Source organism: Paramisgurnus dabryanus, chromosome 12 (assembly GCF_030506205.2).
Source record: "Paramisgurnus dabryanus chromosome 12, PD_genome_1.1, whole genome shotgun sequence".
Lineage (NCBI taxonomy): Eukaryota > Metazoa > Chordata > Actinopteri > Cypriniformes > Cobitidae > Paramisgurnus > Paramisgurnus dabryanus.
Genome location: NC_133348.1, coordinates 36,548,538 through 36,575,992, shown reverse-complemented (window position 1 = coordinate 36,575,992; position 27,455 = coordinate 36,548,538). Strand labels below are relative to the sequence as shown.

General features: G+C 39.4%; 2 protein-coding genes and 1 long non-coding RNA gene across 3 annotated transcripts in view; all 3 read right to left on the bottom strand.

Annotated features, from left to right (window-relative positions):
- Positions 1 to 720: 720 nt before the first annotated feature.
- LOC135745472 (uncharacterized) lies at positions 721 to 7,752 on the bottom strand. Its single transcript, XR_010531260.2, has 3 exons — positions 6,940 to 7,752; positions 6,465 to 6,539; positions 721 to 759 (listed from the first exon to the last, which is right to left on the bottom strand). It is a non-coding gene; the product is annotated as an uncharacterized lncRNA (long non-coding RNA).
- A 4,441-nt stretch (positions 7,753 to 12,193) lies between these two features.
- On the bottom strand, positions 12,194 to 13,822 carry LOC135745489 (B2 bradykinin receptor). The gene has a single exon (XM_065263794.1). It carries the CDS (start codon positions 13,734 to 13,736, stop codon positions 12,645 to 12,647), a length of 1,092 nt encoding a protein of 363 aa, XP_065119866.1. The 5' UTR covers positions 13,737 to 13,822; the 3' UTR covers positions 12,194 to 12,644.
- Positions 13,823 to 22,930: 9,108 nt separating this feature from the next.
- The window catches only part of LOC135745423 (uncharacterized protein C14orf132), a 97,848-nt gene continuing 93,323 nt past the window's right edge, over positions 22,931 to 27,455 (bottom strand). The window contains exons 3-4 of the transcript XR_010531235.1: positions 24,642 to 24,743; positions 22,931 to 24,564 (exon numbers count right to left, since the gene is read on the bottom strand). The gene's annotated coding sequence lies outside the window, so the exon portion shown is untranslated. The remainder of the gene's footprint in view (positions 24,565 to 24,641; positions 24,744 to 27,455) is intronic.

The window sequence follows — 27,455 nt, the reverse complement described above, 5'->3', positions numbered from 1 at the left end:
TTCGCTCCCGGACATAATGTACACATTACATGCACGTTCTTGCTTTGACCATAATGAATTTGAAGTATATCTCCACCTTGAAAATGCCAACTTTTCATCGGATTGCTCCTCCTGACTCGCCATCTCTTCTGCTGCCGCGAATCTCTGTTTAGCTGTTCGGTGTGTGTGGGTAAATTCCAAATGCCGTTTGTGCGCCCTTGAAGGGCACTTCGCGAAGGGGATGTAAAATCCAAATAAACAGAAAAAGACGCTGTATTTTATCACCAAGTGTATTTTAATTAGCCACACTATCAGACAACATTGCGCAACTTTATCTAGAGTTTATACATCAAGAGATTTGATCTTCGAAGGGAATTAGGGCATAGTGATCATCACTTTCGATTGGAATTCGCCCTGTGTGTGTGTCGCCGCAGGCGCGTGCGCTGGCATGTGTATAACAACACTGGCTCTGATTGGCTACCATGAAACACATTACTCTGCCTTAGCCAATCATAATCGCTTATCTCGTTATTAACCTACCTCCTCACTAGCTGTGTGAGCCAGGGTTGCGTTTGGATCACACATGTTAAGTCAGTGCATAGTAACGCACCGCATTTAACGTCCGGTAACGTTAACGGCGTTGTAACGGCGGGAAAAGTAATTAATTAGATTAGCCCGTTACTGAAAAATGAACGTCGTTACGTAACGCCGTTCTTTTAAACGGCGTTATTCCAAACACTGGTCCTCATCAAGTGTGTCAGTTTTATCTGTCAGAGCACTCTACAAGTGGGAATGAAGATAGGATTACAACAGGCTCATGAAATAAAGCAACCTGTGTGTATTACAGGATATGTTTTACATTGATAATTGTTGTGATGTCACTAGAGGCTGTGTCCTGGAGGGACGGTACATTTCTCTGAGATGGCTTCAATCACAAACAGCTATGGCTCCATCTGCTGGGCTAGGCGGGAACGTCACCCCTCAAATAAATCAATATTCCCACACAGCTGAGACTGATTAGGATCTGATGAGCTGAAGGCTTTTTAAGGGTGAGAGACACAATCAGTGTGTGTGTGGGGTTTGAGAAATAAAACTCTAAGCTGCACTAGCAGAAGAGGAACACAAAAGCTGGAGAAACTAACATTGGAAAAACCTTGCCATTGGAAATCCTTATCAGACTGAAGAAGGGCTTGTTACTGGGTTGACCACAATCTACATGGACTGAAGTAAGAATAGAAGAATGTTTATTTACCTGAGGGAATCAGGACTATGAGAAGAGACCTCATTGAAGTTTGATGCTTGAAGGTCAACAAGATGCCAGAATGATTTTTGTTGTTAATTCCCAAAAACTATAATAAAATCCTTGTTTTGTTTGAACTTTGTCTCCTCACACTACTTGAGCCATCCTGCTGAAAACTGTGTAGCCTCTCATGACATCACAGATGGTGGAGAATGCGGGCATTGCTCAAGCTTCAATAGTGCATGTCAGAGGAGGATACTGAAAGTTTGATCACCCAGTTTTCCAAGTTGGCCGTAAACCCCCCACCGAATAAAATGGAGGAAATTTTGAAAGCCCTTGTTGCTGGCCAGCAAGCCCAGATGCAAGCAAACGCCGCTCTATTGGAGGAGCAAAAGAAAGCCAATCTTCTGAAATCAGAGGAACTGCAGTTGCAGAGACGGATGATCGTCCAAAATGCCCGCCCAATAAAGGCAAGTGATTTTATATCTAAGATGGGGTCCACCGATGACATTGAGGCTTACCTGCATGCCTTTGAAGCCACGGCAACTAGGGAAGCCTGGCCCAAGCAGCAGTGGGTTGGCCTGTTAGCCCCCTTCTTAACTGGGGAATCGCTGAACGCCGTCCGGGACCTGGGCCCCGACCAGGTAACTGACTATGATGCCCTGAAGTCTGAGATCCTCAGTAGAAATGGGCTCACCAAGTTTAGTATGGCCCAGCGCTTCCACAGCTGGACCTTCCAACCAGACCAGCCTCCTCGGGCGCAGATGCATGAACTTGTCCGGATCACAAGGAAATGGCTAGATCCGCAGAGGAATACGCCAGGCCAGCGGTGGAGGCCATTGTAGTGGATCGTTACTTGCGTGCCCTGCCTTATGAGGCGAAGCGGGTTATTAGTCAGCAGGCCTTGAACACGGCTGATCTGACCGTGGAAGCCGTAGAAAGATACCAGGCTACAGCGGAGATGCTGCGGGCTTCGCGGAAAGACCCCAGGAGTTCGTCCCCGCTGCAGGTAGGAGGAGCTCGACTAAAGAACCCCAAGGTCTCGAGCCCAGCCATGTCAGGACCTATCCCAGCTCCAGGGGGAGCCAGAAACCAGTCGGGTTCAGGGAGAGTACAGCGAGAGAGTGAAGCTCGACAGTGTTACCGATGTGGGGAGATGGGACATATCTCTTGGCAGTGCGGGAAACCAGCGGATGAACCTATGCCCACTGCTGAGTCCTCCAGCTCACCACCCGCACACCATTATGCCTCGCTCATTGGAGTCGTAGATGGGGGCTCAGATCGACCCCCCACCTGCCCGGTGACGGTGAATCAACAGGATGTGGAGGCCTTACTAGATTCAGGTAGCCGGGTCACCCTGGTGCGTAAGGACCTGGTAAGCCCATCATGTCTGACCCCAGGGAAAATCCTCCCTGTTTCCTGTGTCCATGGAGACACCAGAGACTACCCCGTTACGGAACTCACAATGACCACCACCCGGGGCACCATACTCACGGCGGCGGGGGTGGTTGAATCCCTCCCTGTCCCTGTCCTAATTGGGCGAGACTGCCCAGCCTTTTACCCACTCTGGAGAGAAACTCAAGAGAGGCTAATCCGAGTACCTCGTAGACGGAGAGACAAAACTTACCCTGAGAATGCTCAAGTGCAACCCTCTAAATCACTCACGCCCACCTGGGCCCTGGCAGGAGTGGCAGATGACCAGACTGACACAGAGGCTGGTCCGGACACGGGAGAAGATGAAGTGGCCCAGGAAAGTGCTCCGGTCCCTAGTGACGAAGACGTCCAAGCCACCCAAGAGCTTCCCCCTCTCACAGGCCAGTATGGTATGGCTCAATTACAAGATCCCACTCTTGCAAATGCCTTAAGAAATGTGCAGGTATTAGAGGGAGTAGTGTTAGGTGATAGGACAAGCCCCACTTACCCCCATTTTGCAATAAATAGAGGGTTAGTGTATCAGGTAGTAAAGAAAAATGATGAAGTGCTTGAACAGCTCCTTGTGCCACAGCCGTATCGGGCCAACGTACTCAACCTAGCACACACGCACCTGCTAGGGGCCCACTTAGGCATAGAGAAGACTAAGGAAAGAATCCTGCGACGGTTCTTTTGGCCAGGCGTACACAGAGAAATAGAGAACTACTGCCGTAGTTGCCCTGAGTGTCAGCAGGTGGCGCCAAAACCCACATATAGAAACCCGCTCATTCCCCTGCCCATTATCGGAACTCCATTTGAGAGGATTGGGTTAGACATAGTTGGGCCCTTACCAAGAAGTTCCAGGGGACATCAGTATATCCTAGTCATCCTGGACTATGCTTCCCGTTACCCTGAGGCCATTCCACTGAGGAAGGCTACATCCAGACAAATCGCCAAAGAGCTGTTCCTCCTCTCAACTAGTCTGGGAATCCCAAAGGAGATATTGACAGATCAAGGGACTCCATTTATGTCTAGGGTGATGAAAGAACTCTGTGCGTTACTGAAAATTAAACAGCTGAAAACCTCAGTCTATCACCCCCAGACGGATGGCTTAGTCGAACGTTTTAACAAAACACTAAAATCCATGCTACGGAAGGCAGTTGGGGAAGATGGACGCAACTGGGACCAGCTGTTACCATACATACTATTTGCGGTGAGAGAGGTACCTCAGTCTTCTACTGGTTTTTCACCATTCGAACTCTTGCTTTCCTACAAACCCAGAGGACTGCTCGACATCGCCAAGGAGGCCTGGGAAGAGCAGCCATGCCAACAGCGAACATTGATCGAGCATGTCGGGAACATGAGGGACAGAATGAAGGCCATCTATCCCATGATGCGTGAACACCTAGAGGCCAGTCAGCGGCAACAGCAAGCCTCCTAAAGCGAGCACTCTGCTCCAGTCCAATCCTGGTGGCGCCTGACTTTAAGAAAGAATTCATTGTCCAAGCGGATGCATCAGAGGTGGGTCTAGGTGCTGTCCTCACCCAGGCACACGACGGTGAAGAACATCCTATTCTCTATCTAAGCAGAAAGTTACTTCCAAGGGAGAAGAATTATTCAACCGTGGAAAAGGAATGTCTTGCTGTAACCTGGGCCCTGGAGTCCCTGCGGTTCTATCTCCTGGGTCGACGTTTCACTGTGGTATCTGATCACGCCCCTTTGCAATGGATGGCAAAGAACAAGGAAACTAACAGTAGAGTTACCAGATGGTTTTTGAGCTTGCAACCGTTTAACTTTTCTGTTGTACACAGGGCTGGCAAGCACCACGGCAATGCAGATGCCCTCTCCCGGCGTGATGCCTTCTTCTCTGCCTTTACCCCGACGAGGACGTCGGTCTCGAGGGGAGGAATGTGTGATGTCACTAGAGGCTGTGTCCTGGAGGGACGGTACATTTCTCTGAGATGGCTTCAATCACAAACAGCTATGGCTCCATCTGCTGGGCTAGTCGGGAACGTCACCCCTCAAATAAATCAATATTCCCACACAGCTGAGACTGATTAGGATCTGATGAGCTGAAGGCTTTTTAAGGGTGAGAGACACAATCAGTGTGTGTGTGGGGTTTGAGAAATAAAACTCTAAGCTGCACTAGCAGAAGAGGAACACAAAAGCTGGAGAAACTAACATTGGAAAAACCTTGCCATTGGAAATCCTTATCAGACTGAAGAAGGGCTTGTTACTGGGTTGACCACAATCTACATGGACTGAAGTAAGAATAGAAGAATGTTTATTTACCTGAGGGAATCAGGACTATGAGAAGAGACCTCATTGAAGTTTGATGCTTGAAGGTCAACAAGATGCCAGAATGATTTTTGTTGTTAATTCCCAAAAACTATAATAAAATCCTTGTTTTGTTTGAACTTTGTCTCCTCACACTACTTGAGCCATCCTGCTGAAAACTGTGTAGCCTCTCATGACATCACATTGTGTTTTATTTGAACCTAGATCATTTTCCATTGTTTGTCTATTGTGGTCTTGCAAACTTAAGGTTCACCTCTGTTTAAGGAGATTTAAGGAAATCAGAAATGATGCCAAACAGGGCTCCAGACTGCTATCAAATGGTGGCATTTTGCCACCTAAATTTGAGAGTGTGCCACTGAATTTTACATGTGCGAACATGTGCGACCAGCAAATTTGACCTTTTTTTTGTGATATGACCACTGATCTATATAAATGACTGGATTGCGCATAGAACGCTTGACGTAACTGCGTGAGGTGAAGCCAGCGCAGAGTTCGAGCCGCCATCTTGGTATACCCAACCGGCAGAGAGCGTCATTGACTTCCATTCAAAATCATGATCAAAATTTACCCCCTTTACAGCGTATCAGTTACACAAGGTTAATTTTTAGGATATGTGTACATTAAGTATTTGTTAATTCTAGTGTTATTTGCAATGTTTATGTTTTAATCGGGCAGGATAACGGATTTATAAAAAAACGTTAAGGTGAGTGTGTCTGCTGCATTTGCTAATGACACGGGTATAAATAAAGTTTTTTTTGACATTCAGCTACACTGTGACGGTCAGCGTTATATCTCTAAATAAGTTTAGGTAACTTGTAAGTTAAGATAACATAATTACAAAACTAGCAAATTATTGCATGCACATACTGTACAAAGCATGATTATTTATATAGATTTCAAAATGAGCACGTTTATTGTCATTAATACTAAATATGCTGCGGTCTGTCTGCTGATCTGATACTGTAATAAAGATGAATGTATAATAACTGTTTAAAACGCAAAATGTACAACTTTCAGTAAATAACTATTTACATGCTTTGGACGTTTGTGTTGTAATAATGTACAGGGTAACTTCAGATATAAAAACGAAGACGAGTAAAGTGATGTTTTATCATTAAAATCTGATAACGTCCATTGATTAAATAGAACGTTTGGGTATACCAACATGGCGGCGTGGTGGCTTCACAAGTGTGACGTCATGCGCAATCCAGTCATTTATATAGATCAGTGGATATGACACTAATCTGAAACAGCACATTGTACTTTCTGAATCTATAATTAAAGTATTTATTAGTAATACAGTCTAAATTAGTAGACATGTGAATATTTGGTTAGCATGTTGTTTTACCGTGTGTGCCCCTAAATTTTCTGGTTGCGCCCCTAAAATTTTCAGTTGGGGGCCACTGTGCTCCTAGTAAAAAAAGTTAGTCTGGTGCCCTGCCAAATGGTGCAATGATGACTAGGTCAAGTCCCTTACAGCTTTACAATAAAAAAACGTTTTTTACAAGAATAATTCAAAAGGACAGAAATTAGCCACCTGGAATGGATGTGTTGCAAACGTTTTTCTTCACTCCACATTTGCCCCGATTCAAAAATGTCAATAGCAGTTGATCTGAAAAACAACAGGCAGGTAAATGATGATTAATGATTTGTTTTCGTTTTAAGATTTACTTACCCCGAGTACAATATATTAAGACAATATAATATAATCAAACCCAGCCTCGGCAGTTTTACAATCTCTCATAAAAGTATCCCTTCTTACAATGTCATTTTTGTGTCCATATGTAATTAGAAATACATTTAAAAATAAACAAAAAGACAATAAGTTTGTCAAGATTGAACTGATATAAACATTAGCCATTGAACATTACTGGAGTTATAATAACCATATGGTCATATCATGGTATTTTCAGGTAAGACAGCTCAAACATTCATTTTAAACTAACGTTAGCGTTGCAAGAGAAACATTAGAAAAACTTAAACGTGAAATCAAATAGCAACAACAAACTTACCACCAAGAATAAGTCTTTCTATGCGCTATATCTTCATTTGTTCCTGTCTACTTGGGATCTGATTGGTCATATTTATGTCGCAGTGCTAAAAAAAAAGAAAGGTTTTAATGATTTCTGAAATGCTTAAGAGAAATGCCTAACGTTAGTCAGAAAATAAAGATGTTCCAATTACCACACGCAACACAGACATAACATTACATAAAGAAGCTGGGTTAAATGTAATGTAATGTTTTACTTATTTAATAGTTAACTAAATAAAGAAATGTGAAAATCTGTCATCACTTACCCTCGTGTTGTCTCGTTCATCTCCAAACAAAAAGCGAAATACTTTTTCCCTCAACGTCAGATCCACTAAAACTGCTCATATTTTAAATCGAGTTGTTTTATCTTAGTCCTCTGGTGAAATATGATCGCCAATTAATTAAATAAATACGTTTAATGCAGAGTCGCCATCTAATTTAACAGTTTATACGTTTAATGCAAGCAACCGCATGCACCGTGAACAACTGAACTAAACTGAACAAGTTTCAAATAGCACCGTGACGTGTTACTATGACAACAACCAATCAGGTTTAGTCACGTGTGTCACGTGTGTTGTTTGAAATTAAACACTAGCAAACGTAAGATTTTAAGCAAATCTTTGAAAAAATAGCTTATTGTGCAATCGGAATGATATAATGTTGAAATGCTTGAGGAAAGTTCAATGTTAGCTTATTACAATTAATGAATCATGTTTTGAAAAAAGTATGTTTTATCCAAATATACTAAAACTTCACTAGAAGTACATTTGTGTTTAGCATATTTCTTAAAAGTGTAATTATGCATATATATATATTACCAGCATACTTTTAGTACACTTAATATAAATACATTAAAAATATTCTTAAGTTTAGCATATTTCTTAAAAATGTAATAAAGCATATATTTATTACCAATGTACTTCTAGTACACTTAATACAAATACATTAAAAATATTCTTAAGTTTAGCATATTTCTTTAAAATGTAATTAAGTATATATTTATTACCAATGTACTTCTAGTACACTTAATATAAATACATTAAAAATATTCTTAAGTTTAGCATATTTCTTTAAAATGTAATTAAGTATATATTTATTACCAATGTACTTCTAGTACACTTAATATAAATACATTTAAAATATTCTTAAGTTTAGCATATTTCTTAAAAATGTACTTAAGTATATATTTATTACAAGTGTACTTCTAGTATACTTTTAAAAAATATGTTTAAATGCAATTTAACGTATTTTTAATACACTTCAAATAAGTATGTTGGAAATACAAATGTATTATAAACATACTATTTGTATTTTAAGTATATTTTAATACATTAAATACTACGTCTTTTTGACCTGGGCTGCTAAATACCAAAATAACCCAACACTCTAAATTATGTTGGGTTATTTATGCTGGGTAAATATAATATACAAATATAAATATACATGTTTGGTAATAAAATAAACCTATGCTGAGTTGTTGTTAACCCAAACATTAGTTGAATCAACCCAGCATAGGTTTATTTATAACCCAACATGTGATCTGTCTAATATTTACCCAGCATGGGTAAAAAATAACCCAGCCGAACTTAGATTGAATCACCACATCCTACAAACTTATGTCTGTGCACAACAACTGAAAATCAATTCAAAGTTTAATGTTTTGTCTACGAGTGTCCATTTCTTTACCAGAAGACATCCCTGTACTAATTATTTGTTGACTAAGCCATTGTTGATTATCCGCGAAAGCATTTAATAGTATCAGATTTGTTAAGCGGACATTCTGTATCATAGCAACCAAAAAGCATCCGCTTACACTGCCACGCAAGCGGTCGGCATTTTCAGTCACGTTTAAATGCTTCGGTGTACAGTACACTGAAATAATTTCAGTTATTGTAATGGTTTGCCAGCAGAAGACAGGTTGTCTTAGTAAACTAACCGTTAGCAATGAGATGATGTTTTCTGAACGGGCCTGTTGGCTCGGGGAGATGGATCCAGTGCCCGGACAGCGTCATACACATCACATGACGTTGAGACATTAGTCTGCCCCCTATTGGTCATTAATGATCCAGCAACATCTGGGGCACGTTCAATCTCACACCGGTGCGCAACGTTTTGCTACGATTTCCGGGTTGAACGACATGTTTCCTGGAAACGGTGTGCAACGGAATGCAACAGGTTTTAGAAGCGTTTTCTCTTGTTTGGTGGGTGTGTCAGAAATGTCGGTCCAATCAGCGGCAAGATGTATAAAACCACGCGATAGTAAAGAGACAGCTCTCTCAATGGGTTCAAGTTGGAATGTTGTCTTTCATTCTGGACAGCAAGGTCAGTGACTGAAACATTGAGGGTATTTTACAGTAATAAACACACATTTATAACGATTTCATCAGGCTTTAGAGACATTTAAAAAAGAACACAAAGAATGGCCTCTCAGCTACCGTAGTTGCAACTCTTGCGTCATCACAACAGGGTGTTCAATGCATCACCGTTTCAGTTTAATAAACGTTGTGCAACGTTTTGTCGGGGCTGAACGCAGCCCTGATTATTTATGATCCGGTAATACGAGTGTTCAACTGCTGATCCAATAACATTTAAAAAACGAAAACGCAAGTTATGTTTTCCTAAATTTTATTTAGCTTTAGTTCGTTTTGCAGGTCCACATTATAGTTGTAGTTTAGTTTTCGGGTTTTTTGGAAATCTTTGTTTTTATTTTATTTCAGTTAACGAAAATGTTTTTTCACTAGTTTCAGTTTTCGTGATAGTTTTCGTTTACTATAATAACCCTGGCTCCAACCACACAAGTTTGTGATGCAGTTTGTGAATGTTTGTTGAACTATGCTGTACATTAAAGACTGATCTGAAATCACAAACTAAAATAAATTAAATAGTGAAATCTTTAATGTCATCACACATAGTGATCTGAAAAACAATTGCAACAATTCCCAACAAACATTCATCCCCAGAGTATTTTCTTATCTGGAAACATGTTTAAATGTGTTAAAAAAAGTTTCAAAGAGCTGTCGTTGAGGTGAGAGACTGTGGTGTGGTGTAGTTCACTTATACACTGTAAGAAATATCTGTATAGGCTATTAACAGTTGATTAACTGTATATTTTTACATATACTGTATATTTTATGTTAAAATTGCAATATGTGATCTGATCTCTCTCAAAAAAAATAAACTTAAAGAGAGAGACAGCAGATCCTATAGAAGATACTTTTAGGGTTGGTGGTGGAGGATAAAGGCGAGGATGACAATCTAAACAAACATATAACTTTTAATGAATTAGGTGATCTGAATACAACAAACTATATACCAACACAATATTAACGGATATAAGGGAACAACAGGGTATTTATGTAGAAAAGATTATGGCTGACAGGTGACGTTGATTGAAGACGAGACACAGGTTAGGGAGCGTGAAGGATTATGGGAAATAGAGTCCATAGGAAGATGACAGGGAAAAACAAGGCGTCCTTGCACCTGAAACAGCAGCAGAGTACTACCTGGAGGGGGGGCGTCCACAGTGGCTGTGACCCAGGAAACAGGAGTGTAGCTGTGGTCATGAAGGTTATACCATTAAAACACAGAGAATGTTTTGTGTTTTACTATCAAAATAACATAAATAACGCTTAATTAGCAGAAAATGTATTTTTTTACTGCAGGCACACCATCAATTAAAACATTTCTTTCTGTTAATTGACAGTACAAACTCAGTAAAATAAATGTTGGAATTTTTTTACAGGATTTTATATACAGTGTAAGTTTAGCTTTCATTTCTAGTAAATGCGTTTAGACTTCAAAAGTCTAGCTGCCCACTGCTCTCTGTGTGTGTGTGGGGGGGGGGGGGTTAAATGCAGATGTCACATTTCAAGTATGTGTTGCAGTAAGTAAGCTTGTCATTTTCAGGTTTACTCAAGCCACACATCCATTTTCTTACACAGGACCATGATCCCATGGTTTGTAATAAAAGTAATTAAATAATTACCTATTATGGATATCTGGTTTGCATCAGTTCACAGCCTAAAAACGCTCATCACAGAAGCCATCTGTGTGATGCTTTAGATTGTTAATGATGGTGAAAGAGCAAGGCAGAATGCATGGTGTAAGTAGCTTAACCAGTGCTCGAAGCAGGCCTGCACAGATAGCAGAAACCTCTATTGATTTTTGTAGGTTTTGTAGATTTAAAAAAAAGTTTTCACAGGTTAATCAATAACAATTACAATTTTAACAATATTTCAATTCTAATTTAGGAGATTTGTGAAAGTCACTAAACAAAATTATTTTATTTAACTTATTTTGAAAGAAAAAAGGTACATTTCACTTAATAAAATGTGTGATATGTACTCAAAAACTGCAACTTACACCGGAAGAAACCCACTTTAATTTTGGCATGCATAAAACCTATCCCCCACATCTCACAGAGTTTCGCCAGTTTCACCACAGAAACCGCAACAGGACAACAGACATGAAGAGCATTAACAGGTAGACTCAGGGGGTCCTATTTTAACGATCTAAGCGCATTGTCTAAAGCACACGGGCACGGTGTAAATGGGCGTGTCCGAACCCACTTTTGCTAATTTAAGGACAGGAAAAATGGTTTATGTGCCAAGTGCGCGGCCTAAAAGGGTTGCTCCTATTTTCATAATGAGTAATTGGTGTGTTTTGGGTGTAAAGTACAATAAACCAATTAGAGTCTCAGCGCTCATCCCCTTTAAAAGCCAGTTGTGACTGGCTCCATGCCTAATCCCTATTTAGAAAGTGGAATTATCAACTGAAAAACTAAGCAGAGGAAGACCACCAGTTTAAGATTAATGTTAAAAAATTATGTTGTTTTTATTTTTATATAAAAAAATGTTTTGATTAAAACCTTTGTTTCAGTCATGGAAGTAAAAATAGCAGGCTTTTTGCTGTAAATGTATTGATATCCTACATAATCATTGTAATCTCATAAAATAATTTGCAAATATGCTCAGAAAGTGATCCCAATGATTTTGTTTATTGTATCTTCATCATTTTGTGGTGTGAACTCTGCTATTCTCTTTAATATAAAAATTTTCTAAAAGAAGGGTTCATATCAAAATCTCTTCTTAGATTGCATTTTTTATTTATTTTGCAGACAGGTTTATTCAGGCAATCCAAGCTCCACAATTTAAACACTTAAATACTCTGTTAAAAATACAGCTGTTTAATTTCATTACTTTTTTCTATACTTTTTTCTTAATGATGTAATTGTAATATATAAATAAAATGTATGTATTTACAGTATAATAAGAAAAACAGGTTTCAGGCATACCATCTGTAAATATATATCACATATAATTATTTATCAATCCTTTATTAAAATACAACCAGAAAATACAGGAATGTATGTAGTATTATTAAAAAAGTATAAGCAGAAGTATCAAGTATTTAGGGTAAAGTGTCAAGTATTTAGGGTAAAAAATAAATATGGATGGAAATGTTGTGAAAAAGCTCTGTTCCAATTTTTATGGAGCTGGCTGTATATTACAAAACATTTTACTTAGTAAACATATTACATATCTCGTCTTTATATTACTGGTAAACATTTCATTGCGTGCGTGCGTGCGCTTGCGCGCGTGTGTGTGTTTGCGTGTGTGTACATACATACAAACATACACATACACACAATAAAATGTTTACAAGCAAATGTTTTGTACTACATAACTAAGAAAATATTCTTAGTGCAGGGTCAACAGGGGTATTGATTGATTGGGTGAAATGCGATGAAATGTATGGAGTATTTGAACAAACTGAGCTCAGGGCCATTCTATGTGTTGATCCTTTGGAACTCTCAGTGCATTTCCCAACGTTCCTCCATTTAGGACACAGAAGACTCTTAAGAACTCGGCTAGCTCTCTTCCTAAAGTGGCTTCCTACAATAACATACAAGAAAGGGTTTATTGAGCTATTGCTAAACCCTAAATAAGCAGCGAGCTGAATGCTGATATCCATGGTGTTCTCCCACAGGCACCCAGGTAGGAGCTGAAAATACTGCAGAGTGTCCAGAAAACGGACCAGTTGAAATGGCATCCAGCAGAAGAGAAATACAGCAAGAACTGTAAGCACCAGCTGGGTGGCTTTCTTTTCATGAACCCTCGGTTGGATCCTTACACTATCTTTTAGTGCCATTATCACATGATAGGTGCAAAATGAAATGACGGGCAGTGGAAACAGAAAGCCAACCACATTTGTTGTAAAGTTCCATTGAAGAATCCAGCTTCGGTGAGGGTAATTTAGGTAGCAGGCTTCCACCCCAATCTCGGAAAAAAAACGGACTCTGCGGAATAGGAGAGCCGGAAGGCTAAGCAAAAAGCCCACTGCCCAAATCACCAAGCAGATACGTTTGGCCCAGGCAGGGCGTCTTAGCTTGCAGGGCTTCATGGGTTTGACCAGAGCAAGGTAGCGGTCCACACTGACCAACACCAGAAAGAGAATGCTGCAAAAGTAGTTCATAGAGATGGCAGTGTTGACCAGCTTGCAAAGCAGTTGACCAAAATTCCATTGATAATTTTGGCTGATTGTAACCGTCCAGAAGGGCAAGCAGACCACCATGACAAGGTCTGCAGCTGCCAGATTGCCTAGATACAAATCAGCTACACTGCAAGGCTTCTGCTGGAGGCAGAACACACAGAGGACCAGACTGTTGCCCACCACTCCCAGGATGATGACAAGAGACAGAAATGGAGGCTGGAGAGAAGACAACCACATCCAGGCAACTGTGTTGTTGCAGAGGGGATTCGATGAATTTAGCTCCATTGGGACACTGGAATGTTAAAATACATGGCATGCTTAAATATGATTTAAAATGTTTAAAGGGACAATAATTAGGATTTACCCCCATCTAGTGGTGAAATTGTATTTTGCATTGCAACTAAGGTAGCCGTTATGAAATCACTGATCTCCTTGTCCGTTTCAGCTGGTTCACGTGTTCTGAATGAAAACACATTGTGGAAATGTGTTGGTAGGCTAATGCTTTTTGTCCCTCTCTGCTATTATAGTTTATCAGTATGGCGGAACGACATGGAAGCCTTCTTGGACTTACCCGTTCAATGTAAGTAAAGAGACGAAATTCTAAGCTTACAAAGAAAAGTCAGATCACTGGCAGAGGTCATTTGACACCAACGAGGACATATTTATGAATAAAGACACTGATTTTGATGAATAAAACACTTAAAACCCTACTTACTGTCCCTTTAAGTCTTGTGATGTCATATTTATATTCTTAATTTGATTAATTCATATTTTATTCCTGGACCAATGGCAAAGAGTATAAAGAAACATGTGCTTATAATTAAAAGAAAATACAGCATTTTATTTATAGTGTGTTGACATTTTAAATATGCTGTGAAAATAATACTTCATTTATTCACTTTATAAGGCCTTATAAATCTTACTCGTTCTTTATTATTGATCAGTGGTATTATCATAATACTACTATAAGTTGCCAGCGGATTCATTACATTTTATATACATTTATTATTTATATAAATTAATAAATAAATTATTTACTCTGCTTCATAGGTTTAATAAAATATAACATACCGTAAATAAAAACTATTTACAATTAAGCATGTTAAATGTTTTTAGAGTTTTCTATTCTTATTTTCATAATTTTTTTTTTTTTTTTTTGATAACAAACCGATTGACACATTGTGATCAGTTATTTTACCTAAAGACAAAACGCATAGGTACACTCTTAGAAAGGATTTACACATCTTTGTGCGTCAAGCTTTTAACACATTATGTGTCATTTTGTGTTGATTTTGTGTTAAAACATAACACAAGTTGGGTTACAAGTAACACAAAATGTGTTGTTTCAATAATAACACCAGTGGATTCCGGGATAACACATTTAGTTCGTTCTAAGAGTGTAGCACATTAGCAATCTTTCTGATTCATTTACATTTAGTTTTGTGTGTTTGCGCAAATGTAGTGGATGAAGTCCAGAGACGATTTTTTTTCCACTCCAGCCCTGGCCATATCTAAATAGTTGCTATTTAAAGAATGTGGTCAGTAAAGACTCAGGATGCATAATTTTTTTTTTTCGAATTTAAAGCACTTAATCTCCATTCTTTATGTAACTTATGTGTATATATATATATATATATATATATATATATATATATATATATATATATATATATATATATATATATATATATATATATATATATATATAGTGCTGTGCAAAAGTCTTAGGCCACCATCACCAGCTTTGTTGTTTTACCGATTTTTAATGTCCAGCCATATTTATTTTTCACTCTTTTCACTCAAGATACATACAGAAAATACAAGAAATATGTACACAAAATTAAAAACAAAACTAAATGTCTTCTTCAGGCATCAGTCAGTATTTAGTGTGACCTTTCTTGGCACGAGACATATCTTAAGCTTTTTTGAGGAGACTGAAATCCTGAAGTCATTCGATTAGAATCAGAAATTAGGATTTAATTTCATTTAGGTTTAAGAGATCCTGCAGCTGCTGATCCTGCAGCTGCTACCCTAAATACTTGACACTTCAGCTCATACTTTTTGATACTGTTTTTAATAGTACATACACATTATCTGTATTTTTTGGTTGTATTCTAATAAAGAGACTGAGAAATAATTATATACGAACACTATAACATTGCAAAAACAACAAATCTAATGGTAGCATGGTGGCTAAAGACTACTATATATATAGTACTATGTATATGTGGTATCTCAATGCCTAGTTTATGAATGCATCGCCTACCTTTCATGGTAAAGTGACAGCTCCAGATTTTAAAAGCTGGAATCACAAGCTGATGTGTTTTCTGGGTGAATCTCCTCCAACTGGATGGTGGTCGTATCAGATAAACGAATAATGATGCTGACGTCACTGGGAGCCTGAATCTGTTCTCACTTTCCGTTTGTCATGATCTGGCTGTGTAAGTAAAGCACTTGCATAGTTATGAAGCATCTCTTGAAGAACAAAGAACTGTTCATGACTCAAATGTGATGCCGCTTCCTCGAAATTGAGTCAAAAATTTGTGGGTGGAAAGGTGATATATTAAGTTGGTATTCCAGAATAATTTTACTGTCTGTCTTTATCTACTGTTGGTCTACCGTGAATAAAATAAACACAAATGTTAAGGGGATAGTTCACCCAAAAATGAAAATCATTCACTCACTCTAATGTTGTTCTAAACCTGTATGAGTTGTTTCTTAAAAGTTTTTTGAACACAATGAAGATATTTTCCTAAATGATGGTAAACACAGTTAACGGTACTCATTGACTTCCATAGTATTTGTTTTTTCTACTATGGAAGTCAATCGGTACTATGGAAGTCAACCAACTGTGTGGTTACCATCATTTATTAAAATATCTTTATTCGCGTCTTTAACAGAATAACTTTAAAAGAAACACATACAGGTTTAGAACAATTCATTTTTGAGTGAACTATCCCTTTAAGTTGCCTGTGATGTTATCATGTAAAACCAGACACCAGGCCAAATAATAATGTACTTATCGTAGACCCACACGCTGATAAGTTTTTTAGAGATTTTGAGAATACATCTGCTCCTATCTGTACTCTGTTGATGTCCACTGTAAAAGGAAAAAGTTTGATACAAACTTTCTGCTTGTTTGTTAACACATAGTGTAATATCTTAGCCTGGCTAACACCATATGGGAACCATATGCTCATTTTCTCGTATTTGAGGCGTGGTTTACGGATGCCCAGAGCAGTTTATTGGGCGCTACAAATGTCTATCAAATGCGTCTGTACGTAGCTCATAGCCAATCGTTTCAATTATACCAGATGTAGAGCGACATCAATTCAAATGTAAACAACTTTTATTGGTTTGTGTGCACACAGCTGAAAGCTATGCAACTAAACCGTTAGCTGTATATTGATATTAAAATGCAACACAATTTAGAGGCACTGTGACAACTACACTTCAGGCATAATGACAATATGCTATTAATAACTACCACTTACCATTTATAAGTTAACTGTACTTCGTCGAAGACGATGCCTAGCAGGTTGGTCCTATAAAACTCTCTGGCTATCATGTCTTGCCATATCCAAACATCCTTCTTGGATATGAAATTATTTAATGCCAAAAGTAGCTCTTTTTTTATAAACCTGCATTTAAAACTACTTAGAACACTGTCTTAGGCTGCATTGAAAAGTAACTTCACGTCTGCTGTTGTGCTGGATAAACAAAACTGCTTCGGTGTTTCGCATAGACGTTGTCATGGTCTTGCTGCCCCCTCCCCTTTCTGTGATTGGTTCCCTATTTCAGGGGCAAAATCGGTCCATAGTTTCCATGCTAGACTTGCAGCGTGAATAAATTTGTACGCAAGGCAGCATAGGGAAACCCAGGCTAGTAATATCTGGTAAAATAGAAAAATTCAGGCCATAAGGAGGTTATATTGCTCTTAACCAGGAATTTCATCTGACGGTCAAGATCGGCTACCATGCTCCACTCCACTCCCCTCCCGGTGACAAGAGACCACGGCTGCATTCCAGTTAGTTTTTTATGACCTTCCCTCGCTAACTTCAGTCTCGTTCACTCAGATGTACGTCATTGCTTACGTTGTACGAGTGCTCACTACTGGCGGAACGCTTGAAGTGAGTTCAAATGGAACACCTTGGGCCCTATTTTAACGATCTGAAACGCAAGTGCGAAGCGCAAGTGAGTTTGTGGGCGGATCTTGGGCGCTGTTGCTATTTTCCCGGCGTGAGAAATAACTCTTGCGCCGGGCGCAAATCAATAAGGGGTTGGTCTGAAGTAGGTTCATTATTCATAGGTGTGGTTTGGGCGTAACGTCAAATAAACCAATCAGAACGCTATCCAACATTCCCTTTAAACGCAAGGGCGCAAGTTCCATGGCGGGTTACTATTATTATGACGGATTTACCAGGTGCACGCCAGAAACGGTTTACAGCCGAGGAGACCCACGTTCTTGTAAGAGCAGTCAAAGACAGAGAAGTTGTTTTGTATGGGGATGGGAAAACCCGCCCAAATCAGTGTAGGTTAAACAGGCGTGAGGGGAAATAGCTACAGTCTCATCAGCTGGCATCATCGTTGCGCCAAGCGCTACAATGATGTCAGGAGATGGGGGAATCCCAAGCTTGCCAGCATAAATCGGGTACGCCATGTAACGGGAGGTGGATCTGCCTCTACACAGACGCCAGCAGAGGACATCGCTGCATCCACCCTCACCGCCGAAAGGGTTTGGGGGCTTTGAAATCAGACCCAAGAAACGCAAGCAAGGTCCAACCCCAAAGTACACTTACAAATCAAGTTCATATACATTAAGGTTTCTTATGAAAACATTTTAATTATTATTTACATAAAATAAACGTAATACAGCCACACAACAAACTTATGAAAATATTTTAATCGTTATTTGCATGAGAATTTTTTAACGCAGCCACACAATAAATAAAAACTATCACCACAATGCTCACCACTATGATTCCCCTTATCTCGTGTATTAATATTTTTAAGTGTAACAATTTATGATTTGCAAAAACAACTGTTGCATCTGTGTAGATTAGATGCAAAGTGTATGAGCGTTGTGCACGCTATACATTATGGTCAAGCATCCGCCCTTAAAAAAGCATAATGAACCACGAGCAACGCGCCACTGACTTTAAACTTTTTTTTTCTGGTCAGTGGCGCAATTGTTTTTTGAAACTGCAAATAGCATCAGGGATGGTTTGCGCCGGAACACGCCTCTTTTTTTGCGCTGAACCGCCCAGGGAGCGCAAGTTCATTCCCTAGTTTGCCGACGTGCGTCTGTGGAGGGAAAACCCTGCTGTGCGCCGGTCCAAAATACGAATGATACATGCGTCACTGACAAAGTCAATTGCGCTGGGTGCAAGATAGGGCCCCTTAACTTACAGGTGTGAACTACTTTCCCCTTCATCATTTGAATTGTACAAAGCGCAAGCTGCTGAAGTGACATCACAATCGTGTTGCAATGTGGTATATAAAGCTGCCTGAAGTGTACATATGAAGTAGACTCGCTCAAAATCGAGGGAGCAAGGGTCTGTTGGTACAAACTTCCTTTGTCCACTTGAAGAAGTTTAATGCACTTCAAAATGGCGGCAGGGATTCCCAGAGAGGAAGTGTTTAGGTGTCTAAAACTGAAGTGGAACACAACCCATGGCTGAATCCGAAATCGCATTACTGAGTAGGTACAAAATTTTCACTGAGTACCTACTTAACGAGCGCTAAGACAGTACACATTTGAGTTAGTATGGACAGCATCCATCATGTTGACGTTATCATGTGACCTATGACGTACTAGACCACAAGAACCGACAGGAGGACGACATCACATACCAAGAGAGCAACTCAAAATCAGACTTCTTCGCATGATTTCTGGAATTGTTTTCATGGTACTTTGATATCATCTGCCTGTTGATTCTTGCAGCTTTGCATGAACTCGAACAAACCTAATAACAGGCATGAAAACGTATGCATTTGTATGAGGGACAGGTGCACTAACATCTGATTGCATCAGTATCTTGACAACTCCACTACTGTCTCTGTCAGTGTTAAAGATATTATATTACACATTATATTTTAGTGAAAAAAAAAATAACTAAAACAAGCAGACTGTAATGTAATATGTATTGTCAGATACTAGACAATGCAGGCCATGTGACTATATACATTTTAGTGAAACAATGATGCTCTTCTATTAACTTACAACAACAGAAAACATGATAAAAAATGTCATGAATCAGCTGAGCACTTTGTGGTAACAGTTATATCTATGTGCGTGAAGTCTGGAACAGCCCTGTGTATCGAAATCACCTGATTAGCTGGTCTCTGGTCGATATGTCGATTGCTTTGCTCTCCCGTGGCATCATAGGAAAGCTGGGATAGAAGTGTTCATCCGATGCTTGCTTCATAATCTGGGCGGACTTAGTAGGGTATAATGGGATTTCTCGCCTACTGATTTAATGAATACTGAGGAATTGGGCATACTACTCTGTTCACGTACTGTTTCCCCTACTACATTGTAGGTAAGTAGGCCATTTCGGACGCTACTTAAGTACACATGCCTTTGAATCTCGGGAGAGATGGTCCAAAATCCCAGGAATTCTCGCCTACCCTTTTACGTATACTGAGGTTTCAGACGTACTATTCGTTCTCCTACTGCTTTTTGCCTACTATATAGTATGGCAGTATGCGGTTTCAGATTCAGCCACTGTCTTCAAACTACTTCTTTTATGGTGGGAGGCATCCAACATTAACATGCATTAACATAGGACTCTGCTTAAGTCTTTTTAGCCATCTCGGCTGTGGGCTCAGGCATGGTGACGGCTGACTCCGGTGACTCAGGTAACTCAGGTTCATGGGCTTGAAAGACTTCTTGAGAAACAGAAGTGCAGAGAGCATACCAAACACACCACAGAGCCATTGGAAACACAGGGAGCACAGAAGACAAAGGACATACCTCAGACACCTTAGAAACCACACAACTGAAGATTACCGGACTAGGAGCAACACCTACACGCACAATGTAGAGGCGGCCGTCTTGTGAACTGGCTTGGGTGCTGCGGCCATCTTGTGAACTAGCATGGGTGTGGCGGCCATCTTGGACACAGGTGCAGGCATGGCAGCAATCCTGGACTCTGTAAGAGGCATGGCAGCAATCCTGGGCTGAATCCGAAATCGCATACTTACTGTGTAGGTACTGAATTTCACTGGGTACCTACTTAACGTGCGCTAAAGCAGTATGTACGTTCGCGTTAAGTATGGACAGCATTCGCCATGTTGACGTTATCATGTGACATATGACGTAGTAGACTTGTTCGAGTTCATGCGGAAACACAAGAACCGACAGGAGATTTACATCACAATACCGCGAGAGCAACTCGAAATCAGACTTCTCCGTATGATTTCTGGAATCGCTCTCACGGTACTTTGATGTCATCCAGCTGTTGGTTCTTACAGCGGTGCATAAACTCGAACAAACCTAATAACAGACATGAAAACATATGCGTGTGTATGAGGGACAGGTGCACTAACACCTGATTGCATCAGTAACTTGATCTGTAACAGTGTTACAGATATTACACATTATTTTGTAGTGGACAAAATAAGTAAAACAAGCAGATTGTAATTTAATATCTATTGTCAGATGACAGCTGTGCTTGAATACAAATTAGACAATGCAGGCAATGTGATTATATACATTTTAGTGAAGCAATTTTTTGTATTTACTTAAAACAACAGGAAACATGAATAAAAAAATGTATGAATAAAACCACCACAATAAATGAAATGGTATAGAAGTGAATCCCATATGAAACAAAACTTTATTCAAATGTATTTTTCTAACAAACCATCACATATTTACTGTCAGCTCAACACAGCTGTGACAATCTACAGCTTTATTTTCATGAATCAGCTGAGCACTTTAATTGTGGTATATCCTGGGTCTGTGCGTGAAGTCTGGGTGCTAAGGAACAGCCCTGTGTTTATCGAAATCACCCGATTGGCTGGTCTCCGGTCGATTGCTTTGCTTTCCCGTGGCATCATGGGAAAGCTGGGATAGAATTGTCCATCCGATGCATGCTTCAGAATCTGGGCGGACTCAGTAGGGCATCCGGGGATTTCTCGCCTACTGATTTTATGGATACTGAGAATTCTGACGTACCAATCTGTTCATGTGCTGTTTCCCCTACTACATTTTCAGTAAGTAGGCGGTTTCGGACACGTGCCTCAGAATCTCGCGAGAAATAGTCCAAAATCCCGCTAATTCTCACCCACCCTTTTACGTATACTTAGGTTTCGGACATACTATTCGTTCGCCTACTGCTTTTTGCCTACTATATAGTATGGCAGTATGCGGTTTCGGATTCAGCCCTGCCCTGCGTTCCAGTTCGTTTTTTTATGAACTTCCCTCACTAACTTCCCTCAGTCTCGTTCACTCGGATGTACGTCATTGATTACGTTGTACGAGTGCCCACTACTGCTGAAACACTTGAAGTGGGTTCAAATGGATCACCCTAAGCCCTTAATCACATGGAAAGTGGAGACCGCCCCCTCCATGTGCAAAGCGCGAGTTGCTGAAGTGACATCACAATCGTGTTGCATTGTGGGATATGAAGCTGCCTGAAGTGTACATATGAAGTAGACTCAAAATCGAGGGAGCGAGGGTCTGTCCATACAAACTTCCCTCGTTCACTTGACGAAGTGGAACGCACTTCAAAATGGCGACAGGGATTCCCCCGAGGGGAAGTGTTTAGGGAAGTTCGCGAGTGCGTGTCTAAAACTGGAGTGGAACGCACCCCTGGACTCTGTGAGAGGCATGGCAGCCATCTTGGATTCTGGTGCATGCATGGCAGCCATCTTGAACTCTGGTGCAGGCATGGCAGCCTTCTTGAAAACAGATACAGGCATGACAGAAAACTTAGACACAGATAGAGGCATGGCAGCTATCTTGGGAACAGGTGCAGGTATGAGTCTTGGGCTAGCCACCATTAATCAAAGCATTGTCCAAGTCCACTGAAATTAGATGGCTTAGTCACCCCTCTTTCAGTTCCAGTCTACCTCAATATCGTTTTGAAAAATGCAACTTATATGGCTGTAGATGCTGTGAGAAGAACGGTGAGGAGTGGGTGGGGCACAGGAGAAATAGAGAGGACAACCTGTCATACTGTATGTCATTAGGATTTATTGAGAAGGGTAACAGCGTTATTTCAAAAAGAATTAAACTGAATACAATGAATATTTAATTAAAACAAAAGTCAAGTAAAACTGTCTGTATTTGAATGAAAAGTCCTCAGGATATGGTATCGCATACTTTCCTAGACGCAAACTGTCTTTATGAGAAAAGTGGAAGTCCAACTCTATCGCAAAAAACAACCACCCACAGCCAAACCTACACCTGACAACATCATCGGGAGGGATGTACCTAGTTTTAAGGCAACCCTGCCAGACCCCACCTTTGCCATGCTTGTTCTGTCATGAAATTAAATAAAAACATGTTCTCACTGGATAAGAACATGCAGTTTTATAAATAATGATGAGATATTATGTACTGCAGTACATCGCTACGTCACACCTGTGACATTGTATTTTTTAAACCCTGTTAGTCAAAATAGGAAATAGCGCAAAAAAATTTAATTATCTGGTTCTCTTCTATAGTTAAAATTAACCCTCTGGGGTCTGATTTTGCATCCTTGAGCAGTTTTGACCAGCACTGACATTGGTGCTTTTTCAGTTGCTTAAAAACATAATAATGGCATAAGTCTCATAACACTGTGTTCAGCACAAACTGGGCTACAATATTATGTAGGCAACCACAAAAACAATACTAAACATGTTTTTCCAAGACTTTTCAAAACAGGATCTAGTAATTCATGTAGGTTCCATACCCTCTTTACGGAGGCCAAAGCAACCAGGATCAGAGTTTTTATTGAGCCAACTGACTATCAAGGCTCGAAATGGAGCATCCTGAAGGGCTTTCAGAACCAAGGACAGGTCCCAAGGAGAAATAAGGAGGGCGCGGGGGATTCAGTCTCCGCGCTCCTCTTAAAAACCTAATGACCAGGTCGTGTTGACCCACTGATTTGCCGTTTATCAGCATGGTGAGAGGAGACAGCAATATCTACTTTGATTGTAAAGGGGGAAAGCCTCCTCTTCAACCCATGCTGAAGAAAGAAAGCACAACGCTGTATAGGCATTCTCGGGGGTTCTTACGTTGAGAGGAACAGCACTCTACCAACAGGTTTCATTTCAGCCTATAAGCGTGTCAAGGCGGCACTTGGGCTAAAGCAATAGTGTTCCCAGGTGAAAAAGTAGTACACTTTCATAGTGTACTTAAAGTGCCTTATTTTCACACACTGATTTTGTACTTAATATACAAAAAATTCATCTTTAGTACTTCTTAAGATGTTCTTAAAGGGATACTACATCTTTTTGTCATATTAAAATGTTATTACCTTACCTTTTCCCTATTTAATACGAGTAGTTATACGATCAAATGTGGTGGCACAAAATAAAACGTAAATTAAAATGAGAAATCTCCAGCTCTCCAATGTCTCCGCAAGTCCCATCTAGCTTTTCATTGTCTCCGCCCGTCCAGCTAATCCTCGTCTTCACTGGTCCGGTCCAGCTCTCCATTGTCTCCATTGGCCCCGCCCAGCTGTCCATTATCTCCACTGGCCCTGTCCAGCTCACCCTCATTTCCACCCTTAATCATCTTGCTGTTTTGAGATTTATAGCATAATTGGAGACATGCCCCCTTTATTTCTATCTGTTACAACCCAGCCACAATCCATTGTTTCCCACGCAAACAATATGTGGGAGATCAATGCATCTGACATGGTACAAGTCTATTTTTTCGACAGTTCTTGTGTTGTAGATTTGTGGTCACAACCAGCAAAACACTAACTGCATGCTTTACTGTCAGTCTATCCTTAAAAATTGTTAAATTACCATCACCATAGTGAGGCTGCCATAGCAACAGTTTCCAGCAGTAATGATTTGCAACTGATCGCAACTGCAGGTCATCCACATGTTCTTCGCAAGACCCAGCTAAGGTAAATTCAACATACAGTTGTCACAGACAAAGCTGTTACTCCTGAAACAAATAATCATAATTCTGTTTAGTGCAAATGTTCTTATTCAAGAAGATTGAATGCTGTGATAACTTGTTACCTTTTTCTGACCCCAAGAGTAGAAGAGATATCTCACCCTAGATTCATAACATTGCAACAATCATCATAGTTTAACTGGATATGCAAGCCTTCAGCAACTTTACTGTTGCAAGAAAACAGATTCCCAAAACAGATATGAACAGATTAGTGACAAATATAATTAACTTGAGGAAATCTTGCCATTCAGATGACATGTAATTGTTTTACATGTATTACAGCAGTCTAAGACAGAAAAAAGTGCTTGTTGAAAAAGGAAACACAAGGGCTTTTTACACTCTGTTTAACCCTCTTCATCTAAATGTATTTATACAATCATGAGTTTTGACACCACAAATATACAAACACGTTGCTCTTTGACAAAAATCATATGATTTTCCAGAAGTCTCATCCATTACCAACATAATTGTTCAAAATTACAATGATCGTAAAAATAATAATAATCACTAATATTCCAGCCAATGTACGTATGTGTTGTTTGGAAGTATAATGACACCAATTTATGGCAAACCTCTAATTTCTATTGGAATATCGCGTTCATATTTAAGCTTGTTTGTAGAGATGGCAAAAAGAAAAAGTTCAGAGGAGCATAGAAAATGTAAAAGTTACTAGAGTGAAACTTTTGCTTTTATTAAGAGTAATGGTGCTTTGCTATGTCTGATTTGCACTGAACGTATTGCTTCGTTTAAAAAAATCTAATCTTAAAGAGCACCAGTTATCTGATTCATGATTTTAAATTTCCTTTGGTGTGTAAGTGTGTATAAGTACATGTTAACAATATGCAAAAGATACAAATCCCAAAGTCTAGCTCGGCAGATTTTCTTTTTCTGGTGCTGAATGAGTCAACAGAGACCTGTAATATTTCACAGCTAAGCAATATATCTGGCAACATAATACGCAAAGAATATCTGGCCAGCCTATGAACAATACAAAAAAACCTGGAGGAAATACTGAGTGTGTTTATGGATTAATGGATTCTGAAAAAAATCTGACGCTTGTTTATGTGTGCACTGACGGAGCTCCAAATATGGTAAGGAAATGCAAAGATTTTTTTGTCTCTGCTGTTTGAGCAAGAAAAGTAGTGCTTTTTGAACTATTGTGCGGTTTACGTCAGGAGGTACTGTGAGCGCAGTCATGTGGGCCCGAACTATGTGATGTCATGCCATTAGTATTATGAGTGGTAAATTTAATTGTGGCTCGTGCAAAGAACTGTTGGAGAAAAAGGGAAAACTACTCCAGCCTACTTTTGCATTGCATCGTTAGCTGGTTATCAAGAAAAGGAATACCTTTTGCTGCATGCTTGGATAAGGTGAAGGCCTTATTGAAAAAGAAATATTGGGATGCACACTCACAGACTAGGAGTGTGTTCTATTACCACCTGGTGAACTTCAAATATAGTCAGCCATCATTTTACAATGACGTGTAACTGTCATGTTAATTTCGATTAAATTTATTTACATACTGCTTTTCACAATTGGTAATTCCAAAGCAGCTTTACATGAAATAGAAATAAAGAAAATAACAACAAAAGCATGGCTACACTGTGTTCAACTTCCACTGTGCCATTGCTTCATTTTCCATAATGACACTGGGCCGGCCCAATCATCTCTTAACAGGCTCCACCCCCCATTTCTTTTTTTCAGATGCAGTCAGTGCATCTGACACATAAAACATAAAACAGCAAATAAAATACAATGTGGGCAGAATTATTAGGTAGCTACATCAAACTGTTTTTATCAAACATATTTTACTAATTCCAAACCAAATTAATCTTAATAACTATAATTAATTTTGTAAATAAAGCATTTATAAGTAATACATTTTTGTTAATGATGGCTGGCTTAAGAAAAAAGCTCCTTATATTCAGAGGTGCAGACACATTTTCTTTAACATTTAAAATGGGCCAAAAAATGTTTAAAGGGGCAGTAAATCAAAAAATCCATTTTAACTTGATATTCTGTTATATAAGAGGTCACCTTTTTAAAATGAACAAGCTTCAGAACTGCAAGCTTCAGAACTGAAAACGTCCTCTTTACTGAATCGTGAAATGGCACCAAGCCAAGAAAACGGTCGGTTCAGGAATGTGCCGAAATGTGACGTCAGATTAAAGCAATAAGCCCCAAGAAGCAGTGGGTTACCAGTACATTTTATAACAGCTAAGGGGCGTTGTTAGAAAAAAACCCTTAGCTGTTATAAAATGCACTGTAACCCCCAGTGTTCGAATTATGTCAAAGCTTATGGGGTCCCTACCTAAGCCCCACCCCCTGGCCAAGCCGCACCCCCCTAATTATAGGTTCGCTGTGATTTGACAAAGTAAGATGTGATCCTGGATCAACAATCATCTGATCCTGGTTTTAATCAAAGAAACCCCAAATTACCCTTAACTCAAACCCTAAACGTTTTTTACCCCTCAAATTACATATTTTTACTAGTAGTGGTTAAATGGATTACATTGTGTTTTTTAAATCATAGATCAAATAATTTTCGGATCAGCAAAACTGGGGCTAGGAAAATAAAATAAGAACAAATTAAGAAATTATGAGCATATAAAAATAGAAAAGAACAAAGTTACAAATAAAGTAAGATCTAACAGTAGTATTTAGGTATAAATAGAATCAAATAAACATAAACACTGTCTTCTTTATTATATAAATTAAATATAATTAATCTTTTTAAAGATACAGAAGTTATTTTCCTTTGTTTTCTGTTGTTTAATTAATATGAATGATACAAACATAAGCAGATAAGAACTGCTACTTTCAGACCAACACAAAGATTTGACTTCTTTCTGAACTGTTTGCACTCACTTTAAGACATA

What these genes read in the sequence shown, in the direction of transcription:
- LOC135745489 (XM_065263794.1), bottom strand. Translation starts at nt 13,736, where the DNA reads ATGGAGCTAAATTCATCGAATCCCCTCTGCAACAACACAGTTGCCTGG.